Source organism: Lagopus muta, chromosome 2 (genome assembly GCF_023343835.1).
Source record: "Lagopus muta isolate bLagMut1 chromosome 2, bLagMut1 primary, whole genome shotgun sequence".
NCBI classification, from domain to species: Eukaryota; Metazoa; Chordata; class Aves; order Galliformes; family Phasianidae; genus Lagopus; species Lagopus muta.
The window spans coordinates 92,759,555-92,778,414 of NC_064434.1; the positions used below are offsets into that span (position 1 = coordinate 92,759,555).

At 41.8% G+C, this 18,860-nt stretch overlaps 1 protein-coding gene across 4 annotated transcripts in view; it reads right to left on the reverse strand.

Annotated features, from left to right (window-relative positions):
- WDR26 (WD repeat domain 26) overlaps positions 1-15,717 on the reverse strand; it is a 32,262-nt gene extending 16,545 nt beyond the window's left edge. The window contains exons 1-8 of one of the 4 annotated variants that reach the window (XM_048937933.1): positions 15,089-15,717; positions 13,766-13,865; positions 13,577-13,633; positions 6,931-7,067; positions 6,220-6,368; positions 5,300-5,456; positions 3,638-3,694; positions 1-139 (exon numbers count right to left, since the gene is read on the reverse strand). In XM_048937933.1, the coding sequence (XP_048793890.1) occupies positions 1-139; positions 3,638-3,694; positions 5,300-5,456; positions 6,220-6,368; positions 6,931-7,067; positions 13,577-13,633; positions 13,766-13,865; positions 15,089-15,438 (1,146 nt within the window). In that variant the 5' untranslated portion in view covers positions 15,439-15,717. The remainder of the gene's footprint in view (positions 140-3,637; positions 3,695-5,299; positions 5,457-6,219; positions 6,369-6,930; positions 7,068-13,576; positions 13,634-13,765; positions 13,866-15,088) is intronic. The other 3 variants (XM_048937934.1, XM_048937935.1, XM_048937936.1) reach the window with 3 other exon arrangements.
- Positions 15,718-18,860: the final 3,143 nt, after the last annotated feature.

Consider the following 18,860-nt stretch of genomic DNA (forward strand, 5'->3'; position numbering starts at 1 on the left):
TGGATCAACCTGCCATATAATAACAGTTGTATCCTTGGATCCTGTTGCTAGTTTAGTGCCATCATTGGAAAATTTACAGAACCACACTTCATTACAGTGCTCCGTTAGTATCTGCTGTGTATAGCAAGGGAACTGTTTCCTAGGGAAAAAAAGAAAGGGATGCATTAAGCAAAAACAAAACAAAAAGAAAGAAAGTAGTAAGATACATATAAACAACAAGACAAAACCCAACCAGTCTAATAAAAATTAAGAATGTATTAAGTGCCAGATCAGGTAACTTAGACAAGTCTGAAAAAATTAAGTATCAAGTAAACAAAACTAATTGTAGAGATAGTCTTATTACCCTCACAAAATTCATTATGCTTCATATAACCTGGAATAAACCTAACCTCATTAGGACAGGGACAGCTTTTTTACTGTACACTTCTGTGATGTACAGAAAATACTAGAGCCAGTCTCATGGAATCATGCACAAAGAATTTCATTAACATGCAAAATCTTTTAATGTATTTATAGCCAGACCATGCAAGATACTTAAAAATAATTCTTAGAAGTTGAATAAAAGAATAGTCTTTCTTGAACTCGAGCTTGCAGTAAGTTGTGGGGTTTTCTTCATTGCGTAGCATGTTTTTCATTTGTTTGTTTTACATTTTCCTTGTACACACACACAACTATAAGCATAACACAACAGAATCACAGAATGGCTTGGTTTGAGAAGAACTCAAGTTCATCCAGTTCCAATCCCCTGCTATGGGTAGGGTTGCAGACCAAGCTGTCCGAAGTCCAACCTAACCTGGCTTTGAATGCCTACAGCTTCTCTAGGCAGCCTGTACCAGGGCCTCACCATCCTCATCATGTTAATAACACTTTAAGTGTTCCCCTGACCAAAGCCACACTATTTTGTAATGCATTAAATACTTATCAAACTAAATATTATATGATACTCTACTGAAAGGATCAAGTGTTTCCTTAAAGCTAATATTTAATCTTCTAGTTACATTCTGAGGAAAGGCTAACAGTCAAAATATTAAGATCAGGAGACACATTCTGTTTCATTCACTGCTTGCCCATTACAAGAGTAATTGGGAGCTAGTCTAAAGTAAATGCAGGCTTTTAGAGCAGATGACTGTAAAAGACTTTAAATAATACTGCAGTTATGAAGTTCAGTGTTTGGATGCACTAAAAGTTAACTCCTAACCATTAACATTTATTCCTGAACTACAGGTACACTGGAGAGTGTTAATCTTTCAGTGAGTTTTTATGATGCCAGCACAACAGGGCAACACAGCTCTAAAGGGATATGAAGTTACTACTCTAAAAACAATATCCTATGCAAATGCACAGCTGCACTCATTACAAGAAAAAGCAGGCCTAAGAAGGGTTACTTCCTTACATTTGTATTTTAATATACAGTTGGTGGTAGCCAAGCTGGCAGACACCCTGAAAAGCTACTTTTTAAACCAGAATTTTCTGATTAATACAATGACTGCGTTCTCTCAGTTCATTTCCTTCTATTAGAAGATGCATCCCAGCCTGTGTTTAAAGACCACTGAGCAACACTCAACCACTACGCATCCCCTCATTTCCTGTCTTATGATAGGAGAGGATAACCACATTGTATATACACATACCTGTATCCATCTTCCTTTGGTATGTCTAGTCACTTCTAATAGACTAACACAAGTCTATTCTGTATTATTCTGCCTTAAGCTGACCAGGAGTTGTCTAATTGCCACTGGAACAGCCCTGAGTCCAAGGTTAAAAGCTCCACCCGTGAAAGATGACTTTGTTTTATTGAAGCCTAAAGGGAGGCAAACAAGTCCTTACACAGATACCTGCACCTACAGCAAGAGCTACGCTTCATTATTATTTAGCCACGTTGTAGTAAATTAATATTTCTCCTCAGAGCAGCAGTTCCTTCTTGAAAGTTAGATTCTTTATCCATAATTCATACAAAGTAAAAAAGATGTACTGCATCCCAAGACATCCATTCCAGCATATGCCACTAAAAGAAACACTCAACTAAAATACAAGCACTGCTTTTACAAAATTAAAACCCTGGGTGCTTTTCTTAAAGACAAGAAGCAGCAGCATAGTGCTGGAGTAAACCATTTCCACAGAAAGGAAGCCTTGAGGTTACTAAAAAAAAAAGTTAACAAGCACAGCCAATATCACAGCTGCAGACCCATCCGATGTTGAAGTATGCTATCCACAACGCAGTCAGATCCGAGCTCTCTCAAAAGTCCACCAAATGAAACAGAACCCAGCAAGATTTACTTCACAGACAAGCGATACATTAAATAATGCTGCAGTTATTGAGTAGTTTCTTAACATAGCATCTCATTATGTAGACAATTCAAACTGTTTGCTTTTTTGTTTCCTTACAAGTTGTTCTGTTCAGCACAACATACTTGAGTCATGTTGCTCACATATTGAAATAAAGTATCTAATAAAGTTATCCACTGTTGCATGTACAGAACCCTAAATTTAACTACTACTAACAGCTACTTTTCCCTGTATGTGGAATGAAAGATTTATTCTTCAGCTTCTACAAGAGTTCTTTTTCAAAAATGCTGCATTAGCCTATTAGAAGCATGCAGAAATGCAACAGCACTCATTTCTCTCAGGTTTCACTATGAATTCAGACTTAGGTGTATTTACATGAAAGCTAGAAAATTCCAGGGGAAAACAAAAACCACCTAAAGTCTTTCCAGGTAAAAATAAGTAAATAAGTAAAAATTCATACGTGTAAACACAAGGGCTGCTCCCAAAGTAATGCCTCCTACTGTATTATGTTGGCTCACGACATCAGAGGCAGGTGGTGGTGGTGGTATGGCAGTAGAGGTGGAACCTTCCCACCCATATTCCACCACCTTTTGTTGCTGTGCAACAGATGGCAGCAGAGGGACACTCTGACACAATGGCATCTGACGTGGAAGCACATACGGAGCAAAGGAGTGTGACTGATTTCCTCCACGCAGAAAAAACCGAGCCCACTGACATTCATCAACGATGGCTGAGCATTTATGGAGACCAAACAGTGAATAACAGCACAGCGAGGTGGCGCGCAGCGCATTTCAGCAGTAGTAACAGCAATGTGAAAGACAAGCCATGTTCCAGGCAGCCAGACTTCAATGAGTGCAGCATGCAGGCTCTTGTTTAACACCAGCAAAAATGCATAGCTCATGGAGGTGGCTGTGTTGACAAATAGCATTTTGTAGCTGAGAATTCACTCTATCAAATAGTGTTACTGTGCTCTTTGTGTCTGTTGTACATAAACAGAAGGCATTACTTCCAGAGTGACCCACATGTGGAAGTGATCACCCCCCTCCAATAGCATCTATTATCAAAACAGAATGCACAGTAAGACTCCATGTATCACCTTCACTCCCAGCAGTTTCCTCTCTCTTACCACCTGCTCTTGTGAAGTTATTTAGTCAAACATTCTACCCATTAGTGCACTTGTAAGCATGCTTTCTTAAAGTATTGCCAGAAGTCCAAAACATTAGTTCCAACTAAAAAAGGAAAGTTGTCAGTGTTTATTTAGCTGTTACAGTACTTAAGTTGTCTAAACTATTAGACTACTGTTGCATCTGTCAGTTTAATCAAATTTTGGCTTCCACTGTCTTTAACTCACCTCATTATGCCCAAGCATTGCAGCATGTACAGCGTATCACATACTGATCTCAGACCCCTGCAATAGGTAGTTACAACAGGTTGAGTTGAGGACAGAATGGAAGCCTTTATTTTGAAGAGCTTCTGTTGCTTTTTTTTTTTCTTTTTTTTTTTCTTTTTTTTTTTTTAATATTATTTTGGCCAAACTTTCATGTTAGCAAGTAGATTCAGATCAGTAGAATTGGAGTCCACATTTATCACGTGGTATCCAGTTCTATCTAGTCCACCTTCACACTTTTTACAGCTGACTTTAAGCTCTTTAAGGTTTGATTAAACACACTGATGTTCTACAGAACATCTACTGTTATTTATGGGCTTGTGAAAAGACTAAACCACTCTGCTAGCTTGTTTTTAAGACTCACTTCTGAAGTAGGGAAAGCCACAATTCCTTTATCTGATCACTTCCAATAGCTCTTAAAATGAGCAACAGTCAGAAGTCCATGCACATGAGAAACCACTAGAACAATGTGATGCAGCAGACAAAGTGTAACAATCTAAAAACACATACTTGAATAAAGTACCAGATATATTAATTTTAAAACCTTAAGATGGTTACAAGCAAGTACTACAAAAGCCTGTATCTTTCAAAATAGATTCTAAGCATTCAAAGCAGCCAAGTTCATAAGATCTCTAAAAGCAAGTTCATCAGACAGTAATTTAACTTTTCAGATGAACTAACCTTGACTCAAAAAAAAGTCTCATGTAAGCCCAAGTTTTAGCCCGCTACATGAAAGAAAAGAAATGAAAAAGGAAAAACATAGAAGGGTACTGTCTATAGGCTGTTTTGCAGGTGTTCTAACCCTCATTCCTGAATTACTGTATTACACCAGTTTTCTAAAAAAAAAAAAAAAAAAACTACACTGAATTTTTAGATCCTTGGTCAAGTTCTCAGTATAAAAAGAAAGCCAGTCAAATTAGGCATTTGTTAAAATAAATTAAAATACACCACAACAAGAGCCTCCTGCTTCTGTCTAGAGCATGGCATTTTAAGGATCCAGAAGCAGCACCAATATGCACATAGAAGAGATTCTCAGTTTTTACTACTTTATTAAGAACTATTTTCCCAAACTTTTTTTATTCACACTAGACATTAAACAAGTGTATACTGCATATTTCAGCTCCCCAACCCGTAAATCTTAGAAGCACCTTATTGTTTACCATTAAAAGCTAAAAGCTGACTGTATTTAGTGTGCTTCAGTAGGCTTTCTTCATCCCAGTAAGCTTGAAGGCAGAACCTATTTAACGTACTGGTGATAGCCTAGTTAAAATGTGGCAGTCATGTACTGACTAATAAACAGAATGGCTGCCCAAAGTTATGGAGCAACAAGTAGCTAAGGCTTAGCATAAAAACATATCCTACTCATACCCACCCAATTACAATTCTGAAGTTTAAGTATGGCACCATTGCCTCATATCCAGCTACCAAAGCCTTCCATACGCACAATGTATGAATGTATCCAGTTCCACCTCTACCATTCAATTTATAAGACCTGCCTTTTCCCAGAACTGTTAAACACATTGGAATTATTTTCACAACCCTCAAAACAGTAGGCACAATTAAATTACTTTAAGAAACACAGAGAAGATATTGCCATCCATCTTACAAGTAGAAAGAGCTTCTTACCTACTACAAACGTGATCTATAAGCAGCGAGACAGAATCTAGATTACTGTCTAGTTTGGTATTATGATATAGGCACCGGTCCCGTTGTAGTTCCACAGCCTGACGCAGCAGGTTCTGTAAACGCCTTGGAGGAAGCATCACTGAGGGGGGCAGGTATGCTATTAAAAAAATTGTTGAAAAATACATATATCAGAACCAAGTTAAAAGTAAAAGCATTTGTTGAATTGAGTGTTTTTGGAAGAGACTTCAGTGAATAACGCAAAAAGCTGCCGAAAAAGAGTGCACACAGCTTGTAATTCCAGATGTATACCTGTAGACATGGCAAGCATGAGTCTCTGGAAAACAGAGCTGTAAGATATTTACAGCTACCGTATATGCTGTCTTGGCAAGCAAACATCATTTACACAAGCTCACTCACAACCCAGTACTTCACAAAATCTGTCAGATTATAAAGCAGCATCAGTTGGGCTCATCTGAGAAGTTCTCAATTAAGACTATCAAAATGAAGAATACAATGTGTCAGAGCTGCAAAAATCCATGGTGTTACACAAGCCACAAGAAACCAGAGGAGAAACTGAAATCCACAGCGCAGTTTGAGATCACTGTTAACTACTGCTGGTATACACAGTGGTTCTAGGACAGTTTCAGCCTCTCACTATAGTTGGCATTTACAAATCAAACTTCCCCCTGACCCAATGGAGGAATTCATCACTAAATTACATTATTAATGCATGCAACAGAACTAAGTAATTACAGCTAATCTTTAGCTCTCAAAGACCAAAACCCAGAGGCACATAAAGAACTACAAGAAAACCAACAACTGGTAAATGCATTTAGAATGAATTTCCTGGATACATGACTATGTAGTATGCATTTGAACTACAGAGGTGGAAATAAACTCTAAACATTCAAATATCTTACTCTGGAGTTTGTCCAAAAGTTTAGATCTGGAAGCTGTTCCTTTCCCTTCCCACTCTGCTTTTGCACGCAGGTCTTCTGCATGGCTACACATCAGATACCTGTTTAAAAACAAAAAAACAAACAAACAAAACACACACGCCAACACACCTCTTTCTGGAATCATTCTTTCCACTTTTAAGCATAATATATAACATTCTTAATTTCAGAATATATTATCTGGAAGCAAGTTACTTAAGCTTAGAATGATAGGAAGAAAGGCAAAGAATACAGACATATTTCAGAACAGACACCTACAAATTGTCAATAGATAAGAAAATAAAAAAAGCCCCAAGAGGGTTGTTTTCAGAAAGGTAAAAATACCTTATTTTCATCTAAGTACAATCTACACTAAATTCACCAACTTAAGCATATTTTTTTTAGTTATAAGATAACAGACCAATAATTCTCAAGATCAAATGAGCATACATGCATATGTATTCGCTTGGGTTCCAGTACAAAAATCATATCAAGTTACTCGCATGCATCTAAAAATATAACATTATCTACTGAATGCTTTTTCTTTACTCACCGCTTTAGATAGTGCATCTCACTACAGATTATTTATCAAAAGGACAATAGCTTTAATGCAGTTTGAGCTTACAAAGTCACTACAAGCTACCATAACAGCTACAGTATTTCTTCAAAAAGTCCTCTCCAAGTCCAAGCACTTACCCACTGAGGACATGAATGCGTTCTGTATTATATTTCAGAGGCGTCAGTTCACAGCGTAGAACTTGAAGTGCCTCCAGGACCTTGCCATCCTCCAGGTACTCCAGGTACTTCTGCTGCAGCAGCAAAAACTTCATCCTCTGACATGACAGAAAGCAGCAGTCAGGGGAAAAAGGTTGACTGAAGTTTCAGAAAACGTTTGAGCCTAAACAGAACAGTAGAAACCATTCTACTATGCCCTTCAGAAACACAGCTATATCTAATGTTTCATCACTCAATTTCTTTTTGCTGGATTTTCAACAACACTGCTGCAGTTAAGTTATTGATGTAGGCATCCTCCTACCTCCTTTCTCAGATCCCCCCTTCAACTTGCCTCCATTTCATATTCACATTCTTTTCAGTCACTGTTCTTCCAGCCCTGAATTAGAGAGGCTTCCCAAACTTAAAAGCCCAAGAAGAAAGAAAAGCTCAAGAAAAAAGCCCAAAAGCAACTAATCACATACTACAGACCACATGACAGCACAGAACACAAGAAGCCAACTTGACAAGTTCTCATACTGCTTACAAAGGAGCTGACATGGATTGTTTGCATAGCTGTGTAACATATGGCAATAAAAAAAACTGACACTGCCTGAGGTCTTGTTTTGTAGCACCATATTCAGTTGTTTTCCTTGGGTGTTTGATCAATTTTCAAGAGTACAGAATAAAAATAAATAACAGTTTCCGAACTTCAGGAATCACTTTTTATTTCTTGTTCTTTCATCATTTTCCTTTCACCTTCTCCAGGTTTTTCTTTCCTGTTTTGTTTTTAAGTAAACAATTAACCCTACTACTCTAACAAGTAAAGTATGTGGAGTTAAAAAACAGCAGGCCTTTTCTTTAGAAACTTACAGTTATACCAAATTCTTAGACAGCTTGACCAATTCTGGACAAAACTATTCAGTGTTTGCACATCTTTGTTACTGCCAGCACTTATCAGAGGGATAAGAGGTCTCCAGTCATCAGGTTAAAGAGGAAAACTTACATTCATACACATATCAGTGAAAAACAAAATAAAAATCACGTGTAGCAAATCATATTTGCTTCTGTAAGGAATACACCAAACAAATTCAACCACCGGTTTCCTTTGCTTTGTCAGATCTCGAGCACCACCTCACTATTTTCATGCACATATTTGGTCAATGTTTACTTGTTAGTTTCAGACGGACTGCTGGCCTCCTTAAGGAAAGGGATAATTGGGAAGTTTAAGATATCTCTGTCTTATTAAAGCTTATGCAGAAGTTTAAGGTTTCAAATCTGTAAAATCTTAGCTAGAGAACAAAGCAGTTTTAACTTCCAGAGACTTTCAGTTCTGCAAAAGAATAACATTTCCATATACAGTCTTATATCATTATCACAAAGCTTCGTGAAGCCTCAACTATCTACCGTCTGTATGCGAAGGGCATGCCTGTATTACATCCCCTATAGAGCTCTTCAGTTTGTTTGGATTTGGAATCTTAGAACAAAACATGAAAATAGAGCATTGCTGTACAGTTGTCTTTTTCCTCCAGGAACAACAGTTTCTTTTTATGTTTGGGTGACAGGTAGAGAACCAACTAACAAAAACAAAAGCCAAAAGCCAAACCCAACCTCAGTGGTTGCTCCCATCCACTAGGCCAGCAGGCCTCACGCTGTCTGCGCACTCAGCAGCAGCAGGAAGGTTAGGAGTTTCCTCTCCCAGCTGTGCACATGCTCAGAAGGAGGCATGGAGGAGCTGGGCTGCTAGTCACGTACCATTTTTTTCACTCCTTTGTCACCTCACACTGATGATCACTAAAAGGTAAAAATAGTCTGATGTTTCCAGTTTATAACAAAAACTATAATTCCTTCAATTCTTCTTCTCTAGGTCACTGCATGTAGTATTTACTCATTTCTTGTTATCTCTCTCTTAAATGTAGTAACAGTACCTGTATTTAATTACTCTTTTCTTCTCTACTTCTAGAGAGTAACATGTTAATTTCATTTCTTCAGAGGAAAGAAAACACATTTTATACAGACAGACACACAAAATCCCTAAAAACCAGTTTTTGCAGTGCCGATTTCAACAGTGCCATGAAACTGTTACAGGAATATTACCATGCAGAATACTGTTGCCAAGTCACCCACAGAAGTGTAATTTCAGTTTTGGTTTAGAAAATACAATTCCCAAGAAGGGTCATCAGTGCCAGGTGCACATTTTGTGTATTGGGAATACAAAGCATTCAGAACATGTAGTACCATAGACTTCTGCTATTGCTAAAATAATGGAGAATCAGAATAAAAGATAAACAGCTTCACATTATAAAATATTGACAGCATAAAGGCAGAGACTGAAGTGTTAATAGGAAAACTATTATATCTAAGCTATTAAGCGCTCCAAAACTTACCCTATTGCATACTCAAACAATACCATGAATGCATTCTCCTCAAGGCAGAAGGATTCCAGTGACATCATCCTTCCAAGTCTCTTTTTTTTTTTTCCCCTGTGTGCATGTGTGTATACATCAAAACACTCCTTCCCACTATTTATTTCTGTGCAACTCTTGTCTCTTGCCTGACAAACATTTCACTGAATAACTGAGTTTTGTCTTCCCTTTCTCTCAGCTACTTTCATATGCCCTACAACAGCTAATTACTTCCAATACAATCTTCTCAGGGCAGATAAGACCACTTTGAGCATAACAACTTTTCTAGAACCTAAACAATCACTTCTATGAAGAAAAGAGAACTGTTTGGAACATCGACAACTGTAGCTCAAAAGCAGAAATCCCATCATTTATCTCAATGAAACTAAAACTGACCAGATGCAGTGCACTCACCAAGTACAACTTGCTCATTTTCCATATTCTTTAGCTGCCTTATGAAAAATGGAAATGAAAATTACTATAATTTGAGTTACACCACACAGAATATAATGGAAGCGCCTGGAATTTGTTGTTACCATTTCAGTGTTTGTAATGGAAATTCAACATCATTACATTTTTTTACTGTTGAAGAATTTCAATCCAGATACTACCACCACTTAAGATGATAGCAAATGATAGAAAAGTCTCTTCAGTCTACAAAAAAACATCGAAGAGTCTCAATACAACAGTTTCATCATAGCAGCCTGACTGTTCTCATTCAGTTAACACCCTCTCACCCTGTCTTTCAACACTACAGTCAGGATGAAGATAAAGTACATTACTTCTGTTTCTAGAGGTTATTATTTAAGTACAGGCTGGGCCTCTGGTCATCCTGAGGCAAAACACAGACATTCAATAGAACTAGAGTTGCTGGTTCTGTTTGTTTTGTTTGAAGAAAGCAAAACCAGAGTATGTACACCCAAACTACAGCCTTTATTTACTAACACTCATGTTTAGCAGAAAAGCCCCTTGCAGAACCTAAAGTTCTAGGAAGCCTGACATGCAGCATGATTCACCAGCACAAACTAAAGGTTAAAACAACTGAAGATGACAGGACAAGTATCCTACTATAGTTGAGAAAATAAGATTTTTCTGACACTGGTTACAGTAGTAAATCTTCAGTAGTTTAAATACCAGGATGCATAAGTACATAATTTTAGGGTTAGATTTTACTGTTATTTTTGACCTGCATATCTTGACAACTCTACTGTACTAAGAGCCTATGGTTCAAAATACCGAAACAACTCTTCTTTGAAATGAAAAAAGGTAACCAGAAGACATGTTGAAGTGATCACCTGATGTTTCAACAGATATTCTCAACACAGTAGCTATCTACTTACAGGCCTGCAGCACTAAGCCCCTGGTTTCCATGACTTTTATCTTTAGCGCTTGGACAGTCTTGTAAAACCACAATGCTAATAAATACAGTTAACAACTGTTACATCCAAAACTTGAACGTAAGACCTGATAATGTAAAGATCTGAATATTTTCTGCCCTACAGAATTGAACAAGGCATCCAGTGTATCAAATCATGTCACTTAAATGGAGCTCACCTCTCAATACAAGAGAGCTGCCACACAAGCAGGTGGAGCACTTCACTGACACCAGTCAATAACTTTCTATGCTGCATTCCTAGGCTGTATACTTTCAGAACTTGGGGAAAACTCAAGTAAATGGGAAAAAAGTAAAGTGCACAATTGTGAAGTATATTCTAGATTAAAACTATAGACATAGGATATCTAGATTCTCTCCCACATTCAGTTGGTTCCCCAAGACAGATGTTAAAATGTGCCTGCACAGCTCAAAAGTAAGCAAAATGTTGGGCTAACTAGGAACTGATATTTTTTAAGTGCTACCCAAGGAAAAAAATTAATTATTATGCTTGACTCAAGTCTGAAGTTTGTCTCAAGACAGCTGTATCTTACATGCTGGAAAAGTAAACATGGCTAATCGCATGCTATACTGCTAATACACAGCACTCAGTTGTGTTGATGAAAACAGAAATAAATAGCAGACTGTCTTCTCCCCATCCACATCCTCCCCATCCAACATCCACAAGTAGCTTTTAAAAACACATCTGAAGTTTACAAATGGAGAGCAGCCATTTCATCTTCCAGTGCTTTCAACTGTAGAATCTACAGCACTTTATAAAAATCAGCAATTAAAACAGGAGTTTTCAAAGTACATACGTAACCCCTTCACTAAACAGACATTTCAAAAGCAGGTACATATCCCCATTATTTTGACAAGGTCATATTGAGAGACAAGGAAAAAAAACACACACAAAATATGCATCCTAGTTTTTTATATACTATGTCATCTAAACTTTAGGTCCTCATTCTTCTTGCATGCATGCATTGAGTCACACTGTATGAGTAACAGATCAGAATTCAAACCTAAAAGATCTCATTTTCTGTTTTTGAATAGTTACCTGCAGCATCATCTTGTTTGCACTCTCCTTAATCAAGACATCTATCATCTTTATTAGCTCTCACTTTGCTGCAGTCTGGAACAGCTACAGAGCACAAAGCATCTCTCCTTACCTGTAACAGCCTTTTACTAGGTTTTCCAGTTGCTGACTGCACTAACTCCTACCCATCCCTTCACCCACATAAAAATAAAAAATGGGGAAGGAAGGGCGTGAAGATGGAGAGAATTGTACTTATCCTTGCAAACTATCACTGTCTTATGAATAAAGACATCTAACATTTAGAAGTTATCTGTTTTAAATTATATGAAATTTAGACACAGGAGAACAACTTAAATTATTTCTTCTTTTTTTTTTTCTGATAACAGTCTACATCAGTTACCTGTATTGTAACCAGTTTTATTAAAGCAGTTAAACATCAACATTAAAGAACAGAGGCATGCTTTCAAAGATGATCAAAATAGCAGAAAACAAGCTTCCCCTTTTCCTCCCTCAAATTAATTTCTTCTGAAAAGTACAGTAATGACAGACACTTAAAAACTCTCAACTCCTAGAGACAAGAAACACTTTAATAGTAAGAAACTTTTTAACTTCTGAAGGGAGAAACATGAGAAAATTTGCTTCAAATGATCACATTCATATTTTCATGCAGCAGTTTCAAACTTCCAGCGCTTACAGACAATCAAGAACTGCATGCAATGCTCTCAAGTATTTGAGGAACAGAGCTTCATTTTCTCAAGTCCGAAGCAGGAAAAAATGAACAACTGGTCTAACTAGGAACTGTCATGTTTTGGCCAGATCAATAGAGCAGAATGTAAACTTCTCTTAAAAATTCTCCTATGTTTTGCTAAACATCTGTTTTTCCTACTTCACTTCCTGTTCTCTTTCTTTCCCTCCCCCACTGGACAGGAAATTGTCTTGACAACAAATGAATCAGCTAGAAGTAGAGCTAAGCAGCCATCAGCTGATTCTTCACTGTTTACAGTCACAGGCACTTCAAAAAGCACTGCCACTTTTTTCTCCCTAAGCGACTCTAGTTGTCCTAACTTCATTTCATTAGAATAAACATTTAAGCGCAACAGAACAGGCAGTCTGCAGAGCTAAGTAATCATTTTTGATCTCAAAATAGAAAAAGAGAGCCAAGAAACACTTTCCTCAAAGTAACTGAAATCATAACAACAGACATTGTAATTGTCAAGTCACAGGATCTGCAAACGTCTATTTCTAGGTTCATCTTTGAAAAAAGCCAGCCAAAGAGAAAAAGCTCCAAATAAAATCCCAAACAGCAATACAAATACATTTGCTCTTTTAGAAGCCATCTGGAAAAGCAACAGTATTGTTCGTGTTCTATAGCAGCCTCTATATTCCCGGGATGTGCCATGACAATGCCAACTCTACATTTGCGTTACTGCATCTTTACTTCCAAATTTTTCTTTCTTTAAGAGAAACCTAACTTCAATAAATACAACAACTGTGAGAAGGATTCCAAGTTTGAAATCAGTATTCAACACAGACAATTTCCATGGAAACAGACCTATTTTAGGCCTGTTAGAGGATCTATATTTCATCAGTTAAGTATACTTAACAACATTTATTCACTAAAACAAATACTAGGCTTAATACTTTGGTGTTTCCTATCTCACATTCTAGAAAAGAGTGAAAAGATTAGTACATTTTGAGATAGCATGCAAGCTGCTTAAACAATAAAGAAAATAAGAACTAACTCCATAGTGAAAGATCACGCTATTCAACTAGCCCAACTATACAGCTCTGAAAGAGTTCAAGTGTGCCTCTTACCACAATTGCATGCGGAGAATGCACTAAGGCCTTAAGTTCATTCAGGTCGTTCTCTGCCTGCAGAAATCGGCATAAGAAAAAAAACAAACAAACAAAAAAGAAGTATATAAGGAGGGTGGATTTTGAATTCTCTCATAGATACTATAAATTTAAACATTGGTTAATACAGTCCTAGAAGCCCTACGTTACCTTATCCCATTCTCCTTCCATGACATGATTGCGGAATTTGGTAGCAGAAGGATGTTCTAAACGACATCCTGACTCTTGCATGAGAAGATCAACAGTCTGGCTGCAGGAGAGATACAGTGTAAAAAAACCCGACCAGTTTCACCCTCACAAATATACCGCCTGCTACGATAACAATTAACCACATTTAAAAGTAACTTTATTAAAGTAAGAAGACTACCACCAGATTCAGATGCTTGTCCAAAAGGTTATCTCAGTTGCCTGAGACGTGTAAGCAGCTGCCTATGTCTAAAGCAAGTAGTCAATTAGCTTGAGAGCTTCACTGAAGTACCATGAAGGATGTGACTTACCAGCCACCAAACAGCCAGCCCTGCATAGCAGATAGCCTTCGTGAAGGAAGAGACAGACTACAGCTGTTAGCCACTGGCTGTCAACCCCTTCCCCCCCTCCCCCCCCACCTCCCATAAACGAGCACAGAGCTATGCACTTCTGCAACAGGCCCGTATTAAAAGACTGGCTCCTTAAAATATAATAAACAAACTCACGGACCTGCAGCCCTCCCCCCCTTTACACTAAAAATAGCTTATTTACTGTGGTGCCGTCTATGAACAGTCACGAGTTGTCTGTTGCTGTAAACTTGCCTCTTGTGTCAGGGGCAGTTCATTTAGCGTGCTAAGTTCTTTATAATTGACCCGGCCCACTGTGTTTTGAAGACTTGTTTTGCAGTAGCTACGTGAAGGTTTCGCAGGGCTCCTATTCCAGAATCACGATGCAGTGGTTTGAGCCTTGCTCACAAAGCAAACGTCGCAATTAAATTCTCAGATTCACCTTTCTTCTGTGTAAAATTATTTCCCCTATTCTGATTTTAAGAGGGAGTCAACGCGCTTGCTCCTAGCCTACAACAAAACACGGGGCTGACACCTTTGCCATCGGCGGGGACGAAGGCTCGGCAGCGGAACACAACAGCCCGTTTCGGCCGAGTTCGGTTGCTGCCAGCAGACAAGCGAAACCTTGGAGCTCATCTGCGAGAAGCCTTCCCCCACGCCCAGCCGCGGGCTCCATTACGCGTACCCGATAACTTCTCCCCCGCTAACACGTTGCTATCGATCCGCCTTATCAGTGAGCGGCCCGGCTTCCATATTGCCGTCCCTTCCCGAACCGCCCCGGCCCGCCGAGCGGAGCGGCACGGGGAGCACGACGCGTCCGGGCTCCATTTTCGCCAGCCCCCAGCGCTGCCCTGGCACTCGCCTCCCCTCCCCGCGCCGCCCCGGTCCGCAGAGGGCCCGTGCCCGGCCGCCTTCCCCTCCTTCCCCCGCCGCCACTTACTTGAGGCCCAGGCCGTGGAGGTGCTGCCCGATCAGCCGGATCACGTCCTCGTCGGACTGCGAGAGCCGCTTCTTCTTCTTCAGGGCGCTGCCGCCGCCGCCCCCCAGCTCCGCGGCGGCCGTGCCGGGCCCCCCGGCGGCGGGCACCCCGTTGTTGACACTGAGGCCGCCGGGGCTGCCGCCGCCGCTGTTGGCCGAGGGCAGCAGCCCGTTGGCGTGGGCCAGCTGCTCGCCGGCGGCCGTGCCCGCCGAGGCCTCGCCGTTCTGGGCTCCCAGACAGCCCAGCTCCGGGCCCTGCGGCGGCTGCTGCTGCTGCTGCTGCTGGCCCCCTCCTGCCCCGTTGGCCTGCATGGCGCTGCCGCCGCTGCTCGTGCTGCTGCCGCTGCCTCGGAGCGGGGCGGCGGCGGGGGCGAGCCCGGCGGGGAGCGAGGGGGACTGGGACGAGGTGAGGCCTGCTCTGCCCGCGGAAGCCCCGGGCTCTCCTGCTCCCTCCGCCGCCGCCGCCGGGGAGGCCCGGGCTTTCTTCCGCGGGGGCGGGGAGGCTCCGCCGGTGTCCGAGTCGGAGGAGGAGGAAGCGGAGGCCAGAGTTTCCTCGCCGAGAGCGGCCGTGGTGGGAAGCCGGGGGGGCGAGAAGGGTGGGGGGGGGGAGGCAAGGGGCGGCGGGGGTGAGGGGAGGCGGAGCGGGGCCCTGCGCCCCCGGGGGTCCCGGAGGCAGCGCCGCCACCCGCTCGGGGCTCCCTCTGGCGATGGCGGCCGCCTCTGCCTCGAGCCCCCGCCCGGCAGCCCCGGGCGCCCGGCCTGCTCCGCTCGCTGCCCGCTGGGTTTGTCTTCTCTCAGCCCAGCTGCAGCCTAATGGAGTCCGGGCCGGGACGTCACAGGAAATTCCTATACTGCCCCCTACACACACTTCCGCCGCCCGGGGCTGGGGGTGGGGGACGGGCCCTATAGGGGACGGGGTGCCGCCGGGGCAGACCTCGCCGCCGAGCTCCGGGCCTCTCGGGCAGCCGCTGAGGGGGCGTGGGTCGGGGTCCCTCGACTCCTCTGTGAGGGCTGTAGGTGTCCGGGGGCACGTCGGGGGCTGTGCGAGTGCGGTATGGGCAGTGTCCGCTGCTGTCAGCCCTGCGGTGCGTGTCTGTAGCTGAGAGGTGTGAAGGTGTGGGTGTTTGGTGTGAATGAGGCCTTGATCCCGTCAAGGTGGGCCATCCTCGTCCTCCAGACGGATGGAAGAGGGCTGCTGGAATTTCCTGAAGCAAGCTAGGTTTTTCTTAGAGTTGTTAGGTCCCTTCTGGAGGACCGCATCCAGGTCTGGGACCCCCCAACTCGGGAAAGATGTGGAGCTGTTGGAGAGGGCCCAGAGGAGGACACAAAGGTGATCAGAGGGCTGGAGCACCTCTCCTACAGACAGACTGGGCTTGGGCAGTCTGGAGAAGAGAGGGCTGCAGAGAGACCTCATTGCAGCCTTCCAGTATTTAAACAGAGGTTATAAACAGGAAGGAAATCAGCTTTTTACATGAGTAGATGTGATAGGACAAGGGGGAATGGTTTAAAACTAAAGGAGAGGAGATTTAGATTAGATGTCAGGGAGAAGTTTTCACAGAGAGTGTGGTGAGGCACTGGCATAGCTGCCCAGATGAGTGATGGATGCTCCATCCCCAAAGGTGCTCAGGACCAGGTTGGATAGGACTCCGGACAGCCTGAGCAGGTGGGGGGCAGTCCTGCCCACAGCTGGGAGGTTGGAAGTAGATGATCTTTGAAGTCTCTCCCAACAAGCAGTTCTATGGTTCTATGATTATCATTTTGGTTATTTGTTCTGTTTTTTAAAAAAGGAGAAATATTCAGTAAAGTAGCATCCTGTTGTTGCCCAGCCAGGTCACTGTAGGGTTCAAGTCTAGTCATAATATGTGTTAGCTCCAAAGAGAAAGAAAATGGCATTTCTACTTACCTGTAAGCAGTGCAGAAATGTTGAGGCATGGGCCCATCCATCAGGATAACCTGTCAGAGGAGAATGGATACTTTGGGGTTGTCTCCTTTTGTCCCGCTTCTGTGCAATGGAAACTAGAATCTGCAGTCAAGCCTCTGGTAAAGAATTATGAGACTAATAAAAGATTGGTGTTTGAAAATAGTCTCTTGAAATAATATGTTGTATGTTACTTGGTTTTAGAGTCTGGAATTTTCAACTTCCATATTTTCAAACTTTTCTCCAAATCCCAAAGCAAACTCTTTTTCATGAGTAAAAGCTGAAGTGAACATCTAATCATCATCTTTCAGAAGCCACGGTTTTAAGAACATTGAATATTTCCAACAAATGTTAAGAGTTGTTGAGACAGCAGTGCTTTCTTTGGAGTGCAAATTTGAAGGAGTCTGACCGAGGGAAACCAACCCAAGACCAGTGTAGAAGTTTGCAAAGAGATAAAACTATCAAAAAAAATTTAAACCAGAGAAGGAGAAGGAGCCAAGACACTGGCACAAGCTGCCCAGGGAAGTTGTGGATGCCCCATCTCTGGAGGCATTCAAGGCCAGGTTGGGTGGGGCCCAGGGCAGCCCTGCCCATGGCTGGGGTTTGGATCTGAGTGGGCTTTAAGTTCCCTTTCAACTCAAACCATTCTGATTCTGTAAGAAAAGACTGCATGGTGGCAGATGAAGCAGATATTATAGCTAGGCCCTGTTTAGAGATCTCAAAAGCTGTTTAATTGGTAACAGCTGGAACACTCTTACACCAAAGGGAGAGGCTGGAAAAAGATTTGTCACACAGAGTCCAGCCCAGGTGTGGCTGTAGGATTAAATTCAACACTGAGAGGAGTGTTTTGGCTTTGTATCCTATACCTCACCAGCTACTGCTGGAGAACATATTGCTTGAGTATTAACTAATTCAGCACTGCCATAACTCCTTTTGTCTCCATTCCTCTCTCTCTCTTCATCATGCTTGAGGTGTTACTCCTTTATCACTCTCATTCTCCACTTGTCACCATTGAATCTATAATTCAAATATTTGGGCAAACGTTACAGGAGCAGCACGCATTGCAGCACAGGGCCCATAGAGACACTTACAAAACAAGTGTTTTCAAGAGGGTAAAGTTGCCCCTCATTCCTTCTCATTCACGGTGGTGGTGGCAGTAGAAACCTCTCCCCACCACATCAGTTTGTTCCTCCAGCTGCTTAAATCTGCCATGCTGCTCTTATACTGCCTACAGAGCCTGGTCTTTCCTCATCAGTCCTTGCTTTAATCAGCTGCATGTAAGCCTAATGCTCCCACACACCAACTCCTGTGCTATGTCAATCACATCGGGGGAGTTGGAGGGAGGAACAAAACTGATGAGGCTATGAAGAGTACATCTGTGATGAAAGAAGTGAAGAATCCCTATACTATAGCTGGGTGATGATGTATGGGTAAGCAGCTCTATATGCCTATTTGTAATAGGAAAACGTCTCATGGAGTAGCAACACACCTCAGTCATTTCAATCAAGTATTCCCAGGGTGTAAGAGTAATATTTGAAGTTGAATATAAAATAGCACTTTTAAGAGATATGTGTTGCTGCAGTGGTCATGGTGAAAGTTCTTAACAGCCCCTACCCTGCCATGTTTCCTTCCTTGGGGGAGGAAATATTCCAGCAGGAACACAAAGAGCTGGAAGAAGAAGCTTGGTGTTGCCAGAATGGCACAGGCCCTTGGCTCTTCTGCAGGAAGGCAACATTTGAAAGTTTCTTGGGGTTCCAGATGACATAAACATATAGAAGAAGGATGATTCAGGTACCCTGGTGTGGAGAACATGCCT